Consider the following 19186-nt stretch of genomic DNA (forward strand, 5'->3'; position numbering starts at 1 on the left):
GAATAAGAGCACGACACAGCTGTTAAACTCAACTGCAATTCAGGCAGCACCTGTAAATGCTGCTCTCAGCCCCGGAGAGAGTGCACTGTTTAATTGTCAAAGCATCTGCGATTGGCAGCCGGGTTTCTGGGCGCGCTGTGCTCTCTCACACCCATCCCCAGTTCCCTATGACCACGATACCGTGTGTGCTACTGTCCCTGCACGATCCTCAGTTAACCTCCGAACTAGGATTCAGTCAGCAGGGAAGAAAGGACGTCGTTTACAGCAGGATGATCACAACTAGCCCCCCCCCCCCCCCCCCCAACGCACCTGTCACTGTTATTGTCTGTGAAGGGCGGCTGTATAAAAATCAATTGCAAGCATACCAGAGATACCTTCAATGGCTTAAACAGCCGCCAACACTACACAGCTGTGCAAGAACTGCAATTGCATTCCGAAGCAGCAGTGAAGGGCGCAGACACCATAAATCACGGTGTACGCCAGACATTCGCATTGCTTCTGACAGCGGTTTTCTTCCAAATACGAGAACACGATGTGCTCGGTAACTCAGCAAACCCACAGCCCGTCCAAGTCGGCGAACAAGGGGGGGTTTAGCAAAGCTTACCCAACAGTTTCCTCTGTTCAGCCTTTCTGCCCACTTAAACAAGGGAGTTTAGGCATTTTTCTCCTCGGACAGGCGCAATTCCGGACCCAGCCGGAGGACTCTGCCTTGCGGTGCCCTGGCAGCCGGCGCCAGGCGGAGGCCAGGAGGGACCGCAGTGCTCGGGGGGGTGACAGCGGCACAGCCCCTCACGGGCCGGCCCAGCCCTGCCCTGCTCAGCGCTCCCGCCGCCTCTCATCCTGGGAATGGCCGGGGAGAGCAGCCGGGGGAGGTTTCAGACCAAAACCCTGGTAGTGGGCACGGGCAGCATCCCCGCACGCTTCACAGCTCCCCGCTCTCAGGGGCGCTCGGCAGGGGCACTAATGGGGGACGGAGCTCCCCTGTACAAACTACCTGACAGGAGGCTGAGGCCAGGTGAGGGGCGGGCTCTGCTCCCAGCAAACCGACGGGAGGACACAGTCTCAACCTGTGCCAGCGGAGGTTCAGGTGAGACATTAAGAATTTCTGCACAGGAAGAGTGGTTGGAAGAAGCTGCCCAGAGAGGTGGTGGAGTCACCGTCCCTGGAGGTGTTTCGGGAGAGTCTGGACGCGGCACTGGGTGCCACGCTGCGGGCGATGCCCAAGGTGGCTTCGTGACTGTCCCCGCTCCAGTGTCTCCGTGAGGGGGCGCGCGCGTAGCCCACCCACAGTGCGCGGCGGGGCCAATGAGGGCCGGGCGGGGCGGGGCCAGTGAGGGCCGGGCGGGGCGGGGCCAGTGAGGGCCGAGCGGGGCGGGGCCAATGAGGGCCGGGCGGGGCCAGTGGGGGCCGGCCGTGCGGGGCCAATGAGGGTCGGGAGGGGCGGGGCCAATGGGGTCCGGGAGGGGCGGGGCGGGCCCGGCGCGCGGGTGGCGGCGGGACAAGATGGTGGCGCCGGACGCGCTCCGCGTGGTGCGGTGCGGGGGCAGCGCTCTGCGCGGCGCCAGGGCCGTGTTCTCCGCCGACTCCAAGCAAGTGGGACTGGGGGCCGGGGTTGCCGCGCTCGGGGGGTGCTCCTGAGGTCCGAGCGGGACTCTGCCCGCCGGTGTCCCCGCGGCCTGCGACTGCCGCGGGGCGCCCGGGCCCCTTCGGCCGGGGTAACGGCGTTTCTCTCCCGCAGGTACCTGCTGTGCGCCTCCGGGGACTTCGTGAAGGTGTACAGCGTGAACACCGAGGAGACCCTGCGGCTGATGGGCGGCCACGCCGACCTGGTGACCGGCATCCAGCTCAACCCACACAACCACATGCAGGTTTGCGGGGGGAGGTCTGGCTGGGGCTGGCCGCGCTGCCCCTGACCCTGATGTGCCACCGCAGGGGCTGTGCCGGGGCTGGCTGGGGTTGGGAAGGGGCTAGGAGTGATGAGGGCATCGTCGAGCTGATGTTTCGCTGAAATCTGACAAGGGTAGAGCTGTGTCAGTTTCCTATAAACATAAACGTGAAGTGTCATGGTGGGTCACACTCCTTGAATGGAATGAGAACGAAACGGAAATACAGCAAAATTTCCAGTTCTTTCATTGAAAGGGTAAAAGAAGAGTGTGAGAAAATCAGAAATCAGTGGTTGGTGTTCGCCCTTCTGTATCTGCTGGTACCGATGCAGATGTGACTAAATTCCTTTAACTTGCCCAGTGGCTCCCTCTGCCCCCAGCCTCTCTTCCCTGCTCCTAGTTTGCTTGGGCTTTTTTGTGTCCAGGTATAAACAAGAGTTATTTACCACGAATTATTTTCCACTGATCTGCAGATTAGCTGTGCAGCATTAGATGTTCACGTGGCAGGTGTCAGTGTATTCACTCTTGGTGACAATGTACATTTCGAACTAGAGTAATAGTGTTGTGCTTGCACTTTATTTGAAGGCACCACAGAGCTGGTCTCTGTTCTGGATTTTTTATCATTCAGTTATCTGGAATCACAGTTGTGATTTGATGTACAATCTGGTTTTAATATATTGCTATTACTTATATAGTTGTTTTTTGTTTTTTTTTCTTCAGCTCTATTCTTCCTCTCTCGATGGCACCATTAAGCTGTGGGACTTCATGGATGGGATTCTCATTAAAGTATGTTGAGTTATTCTTGTTCAGGGCATGTAAAAAATGGACACAAATCAGTCTGAAATGGGTTGTTCTACTATTAACACAACCTAGAACCAATCTAATTATGGCAGTAATAGCATGTGTGATGATGATGCAGATCCTTTTGGGGAAGAAGATGAGAGATGCACTGACATACTGACTTTTCTACTTGCTGCAGTTTGGGATACACCAATAGGAATTGATCCAATGGCTTGAAAATATGGGCTGCTTACTCTTGCTCATGTCTTCTGGTAAATACCCACCTCTGGGTGTGCTTTCTGCTTTGTATTAGGATAAGGTATCTTGAGGCTTTTCAGTAACTCCAATGTCTCATATTTTATTAGTACTGTTTTAACATTTGTGTTAGTCCTTGATAGAAGAAAAATATATTTATCTCAGGATTGAGAATTTTAAGTAATACATGAACATTTCTTTAAGACATGATGACCTTATTTTAAAGACATAGACGCAAATGTAGTAATTGTTGATTTCCTTCTCTTTTTTTTCTTCAGACTTTCACTGTAGGATCCAAACTTCTGGCACTGTACACACTTGCTAGTGCCGAGGACTCAGTGTTTGTTGTCATTCCAAAGAAGGGTGAACGAGGTACAGTACAAGTAGCATCATCCGTGTCATTTCAGTCATTCTGTGTCTGTGCTACTGTCCCAGCAGTGAGTGGCGTGCTGCAACAATGGGCTTTAACATGTTAATTGTCAAATATTTTTTAAATCCTGCGGCAGGTGTCTGTAGTCCTGCATTTTGTACCTCTTTCATTCTCAGTCTGTGACATCTGTCATTCCAATATTTGTCTATAAGAGTGCTTGGTTTTGCTTTTGAAACATGTGTGGCATGGATGTGGTCTCAGAGATGCAGTTCATCTTTGAGCAGTGCTCACCAAGCTTTGAGTTACACTACTCACGTTGTGTATGAGTGCTGGAGATTATTCTCCCAGCTTAGGCAGTATTGCCATAAACAGACTTGTCCTATTCACAGCATGCCTAGGTATTTTTTAATGGGATTTTGTCTGCAATAAATACAGCTTGGGCTTACTGTGTACTATTATATATTGCTACTTCAGAGCAAGAGCAAATACTATGCAGCTTCCCTTGGATTCTGCTTACATTTCCACTGATCCCCACTGTCAGGTCCTTGTTCTTCCGTACTATTGTTGCTTTCAGACAGATTTTTTTCCTTGGTCAGATACATTCCAGCTGGTCTCAGTTAAGCTGACAAAAGGAGCAGGCCAAGATCTGGAAAGCAAGGAGCTCTCAGTGGTTCTGGATGGTGTGGATGCATCAATGAAGCACATTGCATTTGGAAGAGAAGTATGTTCACCTTTGGGATTTTTTCTTCTCTGGTGTTTTGGTTGGGCAGGGGTTCTTTTCCTCCCTAATGAACTCTACACTGTTTATGCTTTCATACAAAGCACAGCAGTATTGAAACAAAACTGAGAGTAAATGAATCAGTGTTAAAAGTATGCTTTCTTTAATATTACAAAAACAAGAAACTTTGACATTTATAATGGAAAAGCATTTGCTTAACATTAGCTTATATGTTGTCTCCAGTGTAAAGTACTTTGTAGTGAAATGTGCTTTATTTTTTTCTTGTGTGAAAACATAATCTGTGTGTCCTAAATGGCTTTACTTTAACAGGATACATATGTGGTATCAGTGAAGGGTGTGAATCTCCAAGTTTATTTTTTCAAACGGAAATTGTTGAACAGGTAAGAATGAGAATAAAAACGTCAGATACTGATTCAGTCTGATATATTCTAAATGATTTTTAACTCGTGATGTGTGCACACACGATCTAATATTTGGTTTTCTGCTGGAGGGGATGTAGTCATTGTATAAGAAGCTTCCTGTAGAGGTGAACAGTGAGCAGATCAGTGGCAGTGGTACCTTGCCTTTGCAGCTCAGGAATGTATTTTTTTCAGTTAAATACTTAGGTTGATGCTGACTTGAAACAAGTGACATAGTTTGGACAGGGCCCAGGCAGTGGGAGCGGAAGTAGGAGAAAAGGAGAGAGGGAGACAAAGACAGAAGCAAAAGCTCTTTCAGCTTGATTGAAGGTGAAGAATTAGGGAAATCAAGAGGAAAATAAGTCTGTCACTTTTTTTTGAGAGTGCATGTAACCGTAACAACTTGAAAATGTTTACTTTTGCTAATCAGAATTATTTTTACGTGCACTAGCTGATCGTTTTGAAGATTTGTTTTAGAAAAACCAATCTAACTCTTACAATTAAAGTCACTTTCTTAACTTTTGAAGGTTTTCTTTAAGTACAGTGAAGACAAAAGGCGGAGACAATCGCTTCAGTTGTGTCATGTGCCATCCTACAGAGGATTGCATTGCAACTGGCCATGCTGATGGAAAGATTCGCCTCTGGTATGTGCATTTTGCTTAACTGGTTATGGTATCCCATAAACTCCTCTGACTGTAGGAATCAAACCTGAGCAAAGCAGTCTAATTTGTCCTTAGCATTGCCATTTTCAGAAGTTAGGAAGAGCAGTGGACCTGCAGTGCTGACAAGTGTACATGCCAAGTGGAAAAATGCCTATGTTAAACTGTGCTCCATTGAATCTAAACTTAGGTGTAAAAGGTAATGCAAGAGCAGCTGAAAAAAACTCTCCATGGGCAAGTAGAGTCCTAAGAAGAGCACACCAGTGGAATACGTGATTAAAAACATCACATGGTGAAGTTGCTTTCAGGGCTGAGTTGCTCAATACATCTAAGATGGGAGGTGTGGACCAGGCAGGTTCTGAAAACCTGTAGTGTGGTTCCTTTCCTCATTCTGCATCACCTGAGCTTAGGATAAACTAGTCTAAAAGTCAGAAGACAGGATGATATGATTGAGTCAATTCCACGTTTCCTTTTGTTTACTCTATTGTTGATGTTGTGAGTAAAGAATTGTTTTGTGCTTCTCCACGCAGGAGGAATTTCCACCACAAGAAAGAGTACACATATTCCACACTGCACTGGCATCATGATATTGTCATGGATCTGGCTTTTTCTGTGGAGGGTGAGTAAAAGAAAAATATTACTAATAAAAAAGCAATTTAAAAAAACTACCAAAAAGCCCCAAAATCTCCATCAAATTAACAAAACCTTCTCGAAGTGTTGCAGCAGACAAGGAAGAATCTATAGAAGCTCCCAGTTCGTCCACTTATTAACAAGTTAATTTCTAGAATTTTAAGTATATCCAGGAAGGGCCTTAAATAAAACTGAAAGGAGTTGTTACTTTTTTATATGCATTTTGATTGGTATTTACAATGCCAAATATCTGCCTTCTGTGGTAGAAAGAAAAATCTAACCCCTTCTCTCACCTCTTCTCCGTCACCTCCCCTCTTCCTCTCCTTCTGTTTCATTAATAATACTGATGAGTTCTTGCCAGTTTTACTTGCATCCAAATAAAACCAGCCAGTCTTGTCTGAGCTCAAACCTGCTGTCACAAATACTCCACCTTTATCTGAATTGTGTGATCTGAACTATTCTCCTTAAGGTATTTCTTACTGCAAAGTACTTCTCACAGAAGAACAGTTCAGCCATATCCTAACACAAGTATCCAGCTGATTCAGAAAGTGATGAGATCTGCTCCTTCCAAAGCATTGCTTAAATTTCACTGTGGATACAAATTGCTGTTACTTAATCCAAGTTTCTCTAGAAATTTAATGGGGTATCCTCTGTGAGATCCCCATGAGAAGTTTTGAGAAATTCATGTCTGTCATTATAAAGATACAGGCTGTTGGTTTTATTTCTTTTTAAGCAAAACCTTTTAACTGTATTTTGTTGCTGGAAAAGGAACCAGGCTGCTGAGTGGTGGAGTTGAATCTGTCCTAGTCCAGTGGCACAATGAATCTTCGTGCCAGAAGGATTTCCTGCCTCGTTTGGGGTCTCCTATCGAGTACATCTCCATGTCCTCTGACGGCGCTCTCTGCTGCACCCTGCACACGGACAACAGTAAGCCAAAACACAGCCAAGTATCACTTCAGTGGAAGTGCAAATCTGTATGAGCTTTGTTTTGTTGATTTTGGGTAAATTAACTAAGAACTACATTGAATTTCATTAGTGATCTGAAAAAACAGGTGCTTGTTCTTTTGCTCTTTGATCAGTTCTGTGAATTTGCCTGGTGACTGCTGTAATTTGGCTTTCCACCTTGGTGTCATAAACTGGGAAAAGATACATTTACAGTTCAGATCATCACAGTCCCTTGCCCACCATGAGAAGTGTGCCTTTGCAAGACTCGGTCTGCTTTCTCTTTCAGGAATTACAATAATCAACAGCAACCTAAGGTTTTCCAGAAGTATTCAAGGGCTAATTAAAAGTAAGTGCAGTAAAATTTATCTTCCACGTAGAGGGTGAAATGTGTCACTTGGTAGCTTTGGTCATTTGTCATCTGATTTTTGTTTCCAGGTAGGGATGTCAAGACTGGCCTGGTGGTTGATCCTAGAACCAAAGCTTTGGTCCTGAATGGAGAGCCAGGCCACTTGCAGTTCTATTCCCTCCAGAGTGACCAGCAGTTGTTCAGTGTAAGTTGGATGGGCTTGTACCAAAACTTTAACTTACTCAGTGAAGTAACTTGTGCATCGGAATTTATTTGAAGACTTAATATGGCAAATGGGAAAAAAATGTTGCAGCTATCCCACAAAGCTGGATCCCAGGCTGAGATGTTCTTGGCTTTATCTCTGAGTTCACTTGCTAAGCAAATCTAAACATTGATACTGTAAAAAGTACTTTAAAACAGTGTGCTCTCCTGTTAAACGTCCAAAATTTGTAGGCAAAACACCTTCAAATTATTTTTCATTCTTTCCTACACTTTGCATCGTTGTGGAATGCACATGCCCCAGTTCTGCTTTCCCCACGTGTTGGCATACTTCTTTGTACCACAGCCCAGTCAGGTCTAACTGGAGCCTTCATGAAACCTTTCTCCATGGTTTCATGGCATCTCTTAGGGCTCTGCCTGAATTTTAAACCCCCCTGTGGCCTTGCTTTGCAGCTGGACATAGTGCAGCGGCAGTACATCCACGAGGCGGGGCTGAAGCAGTCGGACCTGGTGAAGGTGGCGTTCAGCGCCCAGGGCACCTGGCTGGCCACCGTGGAGGAGAGTGAAGAAGTGACTGACCCCGAGCTGCAGCTGAAGCTGTGGTTCTACCATGAAGAGGCACAAAGGTAATGATAACGGCTGGCCTTCCAGCTGCCAGTCACACAGATCCCTGCACAGACATTGCCTTGCAAAGGCGGTTTTTCCAGATCTGGGAAGTTACCGTGCACACTACAGCATCTGCAGCAGAGCAGAGTTGCACTGAATACACATAGGAAATAATTGCTCTGGATCTATTTTACTTACGGTAATCAGAGTCTGTTGTAACCATGGGACTTAAATTCTCATATTTTCTTGGTATTAAAAATCATGGACCTGACCATGGACCTGTATTTCATCATTAATTGATTTAGTCCTTCTCCAGAAAGTACAGAAGATTATCATTTTATCGTAGCTCTTTGTCTTCAGCATATGCGTCTGGTTAATACCCTTTCCCTAATTTTCCTATTAAAAAAATTGCATTTGCACTACAAGTTGTTGTTTTCTTAAAGAAGCAAAAGACAGCAACTACACAGATCAACCACATGACTGATTTCTAAGTACTGGAAGACTGCTCAGGGTTCACGCTGAGTACTTGAGAGATGCTCGCCTAGTGATAATTCTTGGTGCTGGGCTACTGTAAGGAAGCCATTAGGGAAACCTGATCTGTTCATGCAATACCATTTACCTGTCTTAATTAGAAATTCCTTTGACAGCTCCTCTCCCTGCCCATTCCAGAATCAACTTGAACTGAAGTCTTCCCCAAGTTCTAAATGAAATAGAATGGCAAGCTTCTGTTTTCTTTTCCTATAGCTTTCAGCTGAACACCAGAATAAACACGCCCCATGACAACCACATCACAGACATGTGCTTTCGTGACATGGATGAACTGGGGGATGACTCTATCATACTGGTAACAACTGGCAGAGACTGTGTGTTCAAAGTCTGGGTGATGGTAGAAGACACTGATCCAGAAGGTAAGCATGGCCAAAATACAACTTACTCTAACTTGCACCTTGTAACATAGAACCATTAGAATAACCTAAGTCAGAAAGGACCTACAATGACATTTGAAGTCATGCTGTAAAAATTAGGACCCTACTTTCATTTGCTCAGTCTGCTGCATTGATCTGCTGCTGCTGCTGCATGTTGTGTTCTCCCAAGCCTCCTGTGATGGAGGATGGAGTCCTGCCATAGTTCCACAGTATTAGTTTGGTATGGAGGTTCCTGTAATAGCCAAAGACCTTGGCAAGCTGCTGTAGGAGGGAATGGCAGCCTGTGTTCATTGGTTAAAGAATTTTTTGTGGTAATGATTTTGTCATGCTGAGGAAAAGGATTTTTGTCAGTCCTCTGGGTCAGCTTTTCATTTGAGACTCCTGCTGGAAGGAGCGAGATTCAGAAATGTGTTACTCTGTTACTCTGTTTGAGCTGACTTAGTTTAAAATAATAGCACCTTCGTAGTTCTACAGATCCACCACTTCAGAGATCATTTTTTTAAACATCCTTCCTTTCCATTAGGTAGTTGAACATCACAAAATGGGTATTTTTAGGTATTTCTGAGATACTTTTAATAACCAAATTTAGCCTCTTGAAAGACATGCTGATGTCCACTTCTTTCAAACACACCATCTGTGTATGTTTATTGATTGCTCTGTATGTCTGTGGACATGAAATACAAAAGATTTCCAACACATTAATGTCCTTTTACTTAAATGTTATTACAGTGTCAGGCACACTTAAGTGAAGTGGCACTTTCCTGCCACTTGGATGTCTTGTCATTTCATGTTCCTAAGTAGCTGTGATAGTGGTCTTGCTGAATTGCTTGCAGTTTAGTAATCTGTTTGTCTTTTCATGGGCAGGTGAGAACATGTTCAAAAGTACTTTTGAGCTGCTAGGGTTTCCATTTGGCAAACTTTGCCAAACTTTCTCTTTACAACCTCTTTGTTCCTCAACTGTGGCTGCTGCTGAGCAGACAGACAAAACCTTGTATTGTTTACTGTATTAATAGTAACCCCCTCAATGGTATCTGAAAGAGTATTTCGGTTTGCTTTTTCCATAAATTGTTCTGAGGGTAAATTATATCTTAATGAGCAGATACTTTGATATAGAGTATAGTGTCAGCTGGGGATGAAACTTAATTTTGGTTTTTTTCCTTCCACAAAATAGTTTTGTATCTGCTGACTGGCCTCATCAGGGTGTTTGTCTTTTAAGTGCCTACAGGGTTCTGTTTCATGGCCTATGTAAAAGTACCAATTAGTGGTGACTGCTGTGGTGTATTTACCCAATGGGGCAGAGTAGGAGTGCTAAGGTAGAAAGGCTTGGCATGCTGCAGCTTCTCTGCAGCAGATATTAATTTACCAAAGAGCTCCTCAGTTGAGTTCACTCTGGGATGTGTCAATTGCAGCAGGTCTCTTGCTGGGCCCCTAGATGGTGCCATGCAGTTGGAGTACACAATCTTTTCTGGCTTCTTTTTTTCTTTTTTTTTTTTTTTTAGAGGCAGGTCTTTTAATCATCAACTTGTAGCCATTATATAAAAGGGTATCTTAGCATAGGGTGATTTCCCCTTTTTTCCTCATCCTACTCTAATGTTTCAAAAGCATGCTGTAGGAATTATTGCATACTGGGAAATGTATGTTAATGTGGTAAGTACATCGCTTTGCTCCAGTTTATTTTCTGGTAACTATCAACAGTGAGAAAGGTGTCCCAACAGAATGTAGTGGCAGAGTGCAGTATTATATGAACCAACACAGGGAAGCATGCTGGTGGGTCACCTGGTGATCCTCAAATCTTCTGTAAATGAACCATGTGCTTTGTTGGACTCAAATGCAAGCTGTGTTCAGATTTTGAGTAATGCTCACGTGTTCTTGATGGAGTTACGACAGAACAGTTTTTCGGAACAATAAGTGTTGAATCTACTTGAGTATCATTTTACCTAACCTCTGCCTCTTTGAGAGCACAGTTAATGGAGTTGGCAAACTAAGCATGAATATTGTACCCTGTCAGTCTCAAGGTTCACAGTTCAAATGCAAAACCGAGGACAAATGAAAACCCTACCAGAGCTGTTTCTCAATTAGAACAGATTTTATAAGGGTGTATTCTCTGTACTCTTCAAAAGTTGTGAAAGAAAAGTGCCTTGCTCTTGAGCCTATTTTGCAATAATAATTAAATTCTTCTTTCTTCATGTATAGACTTGAATTAACTGGCTTGTTCATTCAACACAGCACAGCAGAGTGTGAGCTGGACCTGTGACTTTGTAGGCAGCTACCACAACTACCAAGCTACAAACTGCTGCTTCTCAGAAGATGGCTCTTTGCTTGCTGTTAGCTTTGAAGAAACTGTCACTGTATGGGATTCACTTACTTGGGATCTCAAGTGTACATTTTGCCACCCACCTGGAAATATAAGGTATGTTTTTCATCTGCTCTTTTATGTCTCATCTGAACTCTTAGAAAAGAAAGAATCAATTCATAGCAGTCCTAGACCTTGCATATGTTCATAAACATATAAACATTGAATTTATCAGTCTTAAATTCATATATAGAAAAGACTAAAATGGCTTTTAGGTGGTTGGTTAAAAATACTGTCAAAAATAAGATCGAGCATTGCAGTTCCTTCTTTCTTGCTTGCGTCTCCTTCACCTCCCATCCTTAAATCTGTATCATGGAGCACACAGGTAGTGTGTTGATGCCCCTTCTCTTTTTCCCCTTTAATCCAGGGGTGAATCGAAGTCCTGGAAAAGTATAAATACAAGAAGTTGGTTCTTTATCTGTGTATGCATACATGCAAATAGAAATTACATCAATAAACCATAAAGACATGATGACCTTACATGTACTATGAAATACATATCTTGATCCTCTCTAACCTCTGTTTGAAAATCCATGCTTTCCTGGCAGACTATCCCAGCCATGCCCCATTGTATGCTGTCATGATAAAAAACATTGTGTGGTCACAATATTTTTAAGACTCTTGACACAAAGAACCATAGCAGCATACAGAGGTTTCTCCCTTCCACGTGTTGTGTGTATGTTTGTAAGCTTTTCTCTTGTGTGATGAAGTCTGTTTTATATTGGTCCTCTAAGATAAGAAATTGAGAAATGTTACTCTGAAACTGGGGTGCAGAAAACTTGTGGGAGGCACATGAGCCACCAGCTTGGCGCAGTGACAAGCTTTTCCCAGGCCAGTTCCCTCCTCTTACAACATTTACTATTTGTTATATTAAAAGGAAATAAATTACCTTAGGAATATAATGAATTACTGTGTTACTTGCATAATTTCAAAGGGGTATGCTTTAATATACAAATTCTGTCCCTTTCTAGGTTTTCTGAAAATCTTTTATCATTAGAAGTCATAAGGCTGTTCTGTTACTCTCAAGAGACTGAGAAATTGAATCACATGCTTTCTTGAACTGGAGCAGCTTTTAATAACCCTTGTTTAACTACTCCTCTCATTCTAGTTCCTAAACAATAGTAGGGCTTTTAAAAATATTATTTTCCCATCCCAATGTGAACACTTACAATTATGTATGAGTCTGTAATTTATTTGTTTTAAATTCCTCCTTTTTATTGGAATGCGGTAGGAACACGTAATTCTTAGATATTTATGCATACTTTACATCATCAGACTTACCAGATAGTTGTGTGTGGAGTTTCATGCCACTAGAGGTGAATGCAAAAAGCAAACTTCGGATTTAGATATTAAAACTAAATCATTACTGAATGGTTTTTGTGACTTGAGAGTAATTGCTAAAAAGAGAAACCAAGATGAACTCTGAGAGTGACTAATTTGTTTTGACTTTTTACTTCTGTAGGAAAATCTGCTTTGGGAGACTAACATGTTCCAAGTACCTTATTGGAGCCACTGATTATGGCTTTCTGTGTTGCTGGAACCTGCTCACTTGTGCATGTAAGATCAGCTTGAATGTGTGCTAGAGTAATTTAATACTTGAAATTACTGTGAAACTCTTAAATAATTCTAGTTCAGTTCCAGATTTGCACACTACGAAATGCTCTGTGGAAATGGTATGATTTTCATACTTAGGATAGTATCCTATCCATGTACATGTGCTTTGTGTGTGTGTGTGCAGAATAAATTTTAAGTTAGGTGAACGATAACCCAGTAATAGGTAGTATTTCTTACTTGTGTAGGAGTTGGTAGCGTTTGTGTGTTTTTATTCACTAGGGAATGAGTGGAGCTCCCTCTTCCAGCAGCTAAGTCCCTGTGTTTTGGGTTTTTTTACCTTTTGTTTGGCCCCTTTTCACCTCTGGCTCTTGCTGTGCTTGCTTTTCAGTGGAATGGAGTGCGCACCTCAACGTAGTAGTTCTGCAACCAGATCCCCTTTCTGAACATATTGCTGCAGTCTCATGGCTCTCCAAAGAGTCCAGCTGTGAGTACAAAGCCTTCTTTGACAAGTCATAATCAGCAGAATTGAAAACTGAGGAAGCACAATTTCTAGAAAAGGTTTTCTTAGAATTCAGACCATGAAAGCTGCAGGAGGGATTTCAGTGTGTGCTTGCACCTGTGGAAACTGAGCCATATCTGACAGCAGCATTCAAATACAGTGTGTTACCTTTTCTTCCAGCAGTTAGTTTCAGGTGCAGGATATATCTCAGGATTAACCACACTTCTGAGGGTCTCAAATGTTCGTGACCCTCTCTTGTAAATGCAGAACTGTGCAGCCACATTTTAGAACTCTGACATTGAATTGAGATAACTCTTCCTGCAGAAATGTTAATTTCCAAGGATGTTACCTGGACTGGAGTACTGTGAAAGGTCCCTTCTATTATTGAGCAAAGTTATCCAGTCATATTTGTGTAAACTGGTGCTTGGAGGCAATCCTGTCCAGCCTTCCTGGCTGTGATATTCAGGGCTTTGACAGCTGGCCAGGAGCATAAGAATTTCCTGATTTAAAAAGAAGATATTCTTGGTTTTGCAGTGTTTGTGTTTAAACCAAATGAGCCACGGCCAGTCTACATCCAGAGAAATCTCTGTAAAGAAAAGATCCTGCTTGCTGCCTTTGTTCCAAGAGATGAACCTGAAATGATAAGCTCAGCAAAATACCTTTGGCTAAGAAAATCCCAACTGTTTTTTCTTACGGATACACAAGTAAGGAATGGTAATTGGTAGGTGGTTCCTGGGGAAAATCTTTAAAATGGATTGATAAGAATTCAGAGCTCTGCTTATGAGCATAGGAGTTTCTTTTTTTGATGTCAAGTCATTGTAAGCTGTGCTTTATTGAAAGCTTTCAACTGCCAAAACAGTCTAAGCTCAAAACTATTTACTGGTTTTCTACTGTGAATAATTTATGCTGCCTCATTGATACAAGACACTAGATAACTTGAGAACATTGCCTATGCTGTTCTTAAACTTAAACAAGAACCTAGAAGCTGTATGAATTACTGCTGTTTATTCAAATGTTCCATGTGATTTTCAGTTTCCCTGTAATTTCTGGATGGGGGTGGGGTTTTTTTGTTTGTTTTCCCAAAAAGTCTCTGGGACCTCTAGGTTCATTCTTGCTTTTCTTCAGTTTCTTTACAAAATAAAGAGTAAGAGATGGTTTTGCCTCTTCCACTTGACTGATAAAAGCTTTTGGGCCAGTTGGAAGCTTCTGTGGGTGAGGTGTGGAAATATGGAGGGCAGTTTCACATATGATAACTGTGCTGCATCTTTCTGTATTTTAGGAGCTAATGACACTTAGCACAAAGTCTCTGGAAGAAAGGCTCACGCCATCGAGCAAACAGGTACCTCTCATAGAAATTCTGACTCAGTTGGACAGGGCAGTTCAAAATTCTGATGGTGGTCATTTTGTCATATTGAAATTCCCTCTTGTCATGAAAATCCACACCAGATCCTTACCTGGAGTCACAGACACTTAGCAGAAGGGGCAGTAATCTGGATTTGCTTATTTTGTGACAAGAAGTGCTGTTTGTAAAAATATTTTTAGAAGTATCAGTAAGCTGCTCTCCATTTCCCCTGGGGGAGGGAAAAAAATTTTCAAAAAGATACAGGTTACACAAATGAAGCAAAATATTTGAGTAAGTTCTTTCCTTATCTTGGTTTCTGTAACACTTGGAACCTTGAGTGTGGTCTGAACTGTGCTTTCTGATGGGGATGAACAGTTGTCAGTCAATTGTGACTTAAAAGTGAGGAGTTCCAGAATTGTATTCCAATATGTATTTCTGTGGAGAACTAGTCTGGGAAGTTGTTTTTTTTAAAAAAAAATTCATGTTGAAGAAGTGTTTCATACTCACTGAAACAGCAGCATTTGATGATGTGGTTGTTTAGATAACAGATCAAAGTAGAAGTTAGTCTGTTTCTAATACAGAATGCTGTGGGAATGTGGGCATGAGCACTCAGTTTCTTTGGAGGGTGGGAAAATAATGTGGTGTTCATATCAATGTATATTGATGTAGGAAAATGCCAAAAGTCAAGGTGCCATGTTTTGGTTGCCATTACATAATGGAATCTCTCTGCAGATGACACTGGAGTATAAATGATCTTTCAGTTCTAAGTGGAATCAGAAAAACCCATCCTTTGGTTTTCTGGCACATGCACCACCTTCCATACTTGGAGGGTAATAGGTAGATCAGCAAATTAAAATCTAGTGTTCTTGGGTCCAGATTCTGGAGTGTTTTGCAACTCTCTGTGCAGGATTCTCTCCAGACAACTGACAGAGAATGAGTACAAAGGGCCACATAGCTCAGTTGAGTTAAATTTGACTGTAGACTTTTGTAACCTGGGTTTATTCTGAATTTGGGTAACTTAAAAGGATATAGAACTTAGATTTGTGACACTAAAATTCTACTTACATTTTTTCAAGCTGGCAGTAGAAGAAAGTCTTCCTGTGACACCATTTAGTTTGCTGTTGGGAAAGCACAGACATCAGCAAGTACAGGAGGATACAGACCTTGGAAAGCCAATTGTTCATAATAAGCAGGAGCAAGCTTCACCTGCTGTCAAAGAGGTAGGAGTAATTACAGTAAATGTACAAGCAAAATCACAACAAACAAAATCTTTCATAAAACTTCTGTTTTATCTTTGCAGCTTTTGCACACTCCAGCACACGTTTTGCCATCTGCTTCCTTCCTCTGCACTATATTTATTAACTCATTGCTCATCTCCAAAGAGAACAAAAGGTAAGAAAAGTTCAAGAACTTTCCTTAGTTATCAGAGCTATTTTAAATTATGCACATCTTTGTTCAAAATGTAAAAGCAGTTTTCCAACACTCTTTATCTATTCAGTAAGTTAGTAGAATACTTCAGTATGGTAATGGTCTGGCTGTTTAGTGTATTGGCTCTTTTGTTGCTGTTATTTTGCTGGGTTTTGCATAATGTGCTTATATGCAAAACGCTGCCTTTTACCCTCAAATGTTCTCCATGAATTTAACTTTATTCCAGGGATTTAATGGCTTTTTAGTGCTATTTTTTGGTTAAATATTAGATTCTCAACTTTATTTGAAATTCCTATGACTTGCTGCATAATTTTTGGTTTGTTTCTAGATACACCAGGAAGTTAGAAGCTTGATCTGAAGAATTTGTTTAGAACTCAAATGTCATTTCTAATTAGGTTACAAAATACAAGTGTATACTGTAAGCACATCTAAGATTGTCTCACAGTGCATTAATTCCAGTTTAATAGAGTAGTTTGATAGGTACTTAAAATTGTAGCTTTCTCATTTGGCATCAATAAAAAAGGAATTGAGGCACAGGAATTGTAACAGTGGTCTTATATTAGGATTAATATCTTGTCACACTGAAGCCAGGTAAACAATTGCATTTTTGTGTCATCTATGCTCTAAAGTGTTCTGTGAAACTCTGGCAGGCCAGGGATGAAGACCTGTCCTTGGAATGAGGTGTTGGTGTGGATTTGCCAGGAGGGCAAGTGGGTGGTTCACAGGGCCAGAGCTTACCCAGAAACAAACATAGCTCCTGAGTGTGCTCTGGCTTCTGCCACAACAGCACTGTCCCAGCTTCTGCCACCTTGTGCTGCCCACTGCTGCAGGATCTCTGACTGCATGGCACAACAAAACATCCACAGAACACTGACAGAAAACTAATACATGGAAACTCGCATCTAGTTTCAGTCCTGAAGATTGTGAGAGTTCAGTGACCTGTGTAAATATTTGCACTTGCAGAGCTTGTACTTTGACAGTGGTGATTAGTATGGCTGTGCATTTAAAGGTACATGTAAGGGCTGCTGCAGCATGGGGCCCTTGAAGATTGACCACAATTTCTCACTGTATAGTGTATATATTATACAGTGGATATATAATTAACATTAAATGCTTCTGTTTTCCTTGGCACTGTGATACTGCTGTGTGCTTCTCCACTTACGTTTTGTGAGTGATGAATAGTTTGTATTAGAACAGATGATTTTTAGAAGACCAGCACTGTTTTGCCATGCAGTTCACTCTTAATAGATCTGGAATATTTATACAACAGACACTTGAATTAATACTATTAATTAATGCATTTGTAAATATAACAGTTCCATATAATTTGTTGGAATTGTGCTTTCTACTTCAGCACAGGCTTAAAACTCTTGACCTCAGAAGGGAACAGCCACTTTGAACACCTCTTTATATTTAGAGAAAAAAAACAACCAAAGAATTTTTTTTCTTTCCTAGTAATGCTCTAGGTATTGTAGCAGTTTTTAAGACCAAGTGACCTTTTTCCTACTTGAAAAAGAATGGTCTTCTTGAATACTGTCTCATCTCCCAGTATATCCACTGTTTCTGATCCTGTAGGACTGCACTGGTGTAACATTTGTCATAATGCTGACCTACCTGCTCTGCAGTTAAGTACTATATTTCGAGAAAGAAAACTATTTTAAGTTTACTTAGAGGAAAGCTATTTGAAAACCAGCTTGAAATTGAGATGACAAGAGAAGTATAGTAGTTTTAAGGTAGACTGAAATGAAAAAAAAAATTATAAAATATTGATTACTTGTTCTTTGCGTGATAATTTAACTTCTCCTCTATAGTACTGTAATATGTGAGAGTACCCTATTAATTGGGTTGTTTCCAACCATCTTGCAGTGCTGAAGAAGTTGCTGATGAAGTAGAAATGGAAAGTGAAAAAGCAGAGGATGATTCAGATGAGGAAGATGTCACAGCAATGGAACAAGACGATACAAGCCATGTAGAATTATTAGGAGAGATGACATGTAAACTGTCTAAATCTCAGGAAAAAGAGCTACGAAAAATAAGAAAAATGGACTACAGCTGGATATCAGCCTTCTAAACAGACATCTTACTTTTTTTATACTGCAGGTTGAAGCTTTGTGGATTAAATATTCTTTAAAAAAATTTTCAGGTCCTCCGGCCAAAAATTTTCTAGCAGCTTCTCTTTCCAAAGGACTGCAGAACTTTGGGGAGGGATTAAAGTTCTGGAAAGCTGATTCTGCTCTTAGTTTATTACTGATTTTCTGTCACCTTAGAAAATGCTTAACCTGGTTTGGGGGTTCCCCCCCTCTCCCCCTTGAAAGTATATTTAAAAGGTTAATAGCAAAACTGGGTTCATTATCTGACTTGTGATCAGTTTGCAGTGTGACAGCTCAGCTGCTGAAAATCTTGCCCACTGAGGCTGGGTTACTGCTGCCAGAGCAGCAGCAGCAAATGCTTTCAAGTGGTGACAGAGCTTAGCTTAAGGTGTGGCAGGGGAAATCAAGGTGGTTCTTGGTGCTCTATACAGGAAGGTAACAAGACTCCTCTCTAGAAGTTCCTCTTCAGATGCTGAGACAGATGAGAACTAGTTTAACATGCCTGGTTAGAGAAAATAGATATTAATCTTTTGTGGAGTTCACAGAGCATGGAGATTCTTAGGTAGAGGTACTCAGTGTATCAGAGCACTACGAAACCTTTCCAAATATCAAGACAACTGCATCATGTAGGAGATGCACCAGTTCATGCAACAGCCAGTTTAATAAGCCTTTACTGCATCAGCTGGAATTCCTATGTATCATTTAACTACATGCAGCAGAGTGTAGAATTCATTTGAAATAGTGAATTTAAGGGCCTAAGAGTGAATACAATCTCCTGGGGTGCTGCAGTGTGAAGGCAAGCAGATGCAAAGAGCACAGATGACTAAAAGCTCTGAAGAAACAATATTTTGCCATAAGTATTCAGATTAAAAATGCTGGAACAAGAACAATCCAACACTCCATTGAGTGAAACTTGAGTTCTCCCTACTCTGCCTTTCCATCAAAGTCTACCTGTTGCTTCCCATATTGGAAGGCAACACTTTTACCTTTTTTGGGGAGAATGAATCCTACAACAAAACAGACAAAATCTGTCACTTCCACCCAGGTATAGAAATACTGCAATTCCTCCTTAGGCATCAAAGAAAGCACCTCAGAATTATTTTTTTCTGCCAAGTTTACCTCTCCCATTTTAACCCAAAGGCAGTGTTTGCTCCCTTGGTGTGC

General features: G+C 42.0%; 1 protein-coding gene and 1 long non-coding RNA gene across 2 annotated transcripts in view; one reads left to right on the top strand and one right to left on the bottom strand.

Annotated features, from left to right (window-relative positions):
• Nucleotides 1-1499: 1499 nt before the first annotated feature.
• On the top strand, nucleotides 1500-18160 carry WDR75 (WD repeat domain 75). Its single transcript, XM_066189562.1, has 21 exons — nucleotides 1500-1589; nucleotides 1739-1868; nucleotides 2604-2669; nucleotides 3197-3290; nucleotides 3885-4009; nucleotides 4337-4407; nucleotides 4953-5069; nucleotides 5615-5703; nucleotides 6483-6641; nucleotides 6946-7005; nucleotides 7095-7210; nucleotides 7678-7850; nucleotides 8575-8738; nucleotides 10983-11166; nucleotides 12572-12666; nucleotides 13052-13147; nucleotides 13697-13866; nucleotides 14442-14501; nucleotides 15581-15724; nucleotides 15805-15896; nucleotides 17799-18160. Exons 1-21 carry the CDS (start codon nucleotides 1504-1506, stop codon nucleotides 18001-18003), a joined length of 2496 nt encoding a protein of 831 aa, XP_066045659.1. The 5' UTR covers nucleotides 1500-1503; the 3' UTR covers nucleotides 18004-18160.
• Nucleotides 11639-19186, bottom strand: part of LOC136293145 (uncharacterized) — a 29839-nt gene continuing 22291 nt past the window's right edge. The window contains exons 2-3 of the long non-coding RNA XR_010722095.1: nucleotides 15570-15622; nucleotides 11639-11684 (exon numbers count right to left, since the gene is read on the bottom strand). This is a non-coding gene — a long non-coding RNA (uncharacterized lncRNA). The remainder of the gene's footprint in view (nucleotides 11685-15569; nucleotides 15623-19186) is intronic.

Source organism: Chamaea fasciata, unplaced genomic scaffold, assembly GCF_029207755.1.
Source record: "Chamaea fasciata isolate MVZ Bird 193981 ecotype frontalis unplaced genomic scaffold, bChaFas1.0.hap1 SCAF_8, whole genome shotgun sequence".
Taxonomy (NCBI): Eukaryota; Metazoa; Chordata; class Aves; order Passeriformes; family Sylviidae; genus Chamaea; species Chamaea fasciata.

Excerpts from the sequence above, each read along its gene's own strand:
- WDR75 (XM_066189562.1), top strand. The coding sequence starts at position 1,504 with ATGGTGGCGCCGGACGCGCTCCGCGTGGTGCGGTGCGGGGGCAGCGCT. Across the intron at positions 6,642-6,945 it reads CACCCTGCACACGGACAACA|GAATTACAATAATCAACAGC; the intron begins GTAAGCCAAAAC and ends TTTCTCTTTCAG. Across the intron at positions 7,006-7,094 it reads TATTCAAGGGCTAATTAAAA|GTAGGGATGTCAAGACTGGC; the intron begins GTAAGTGCAGTA and ends TTTTGTTTCCAG.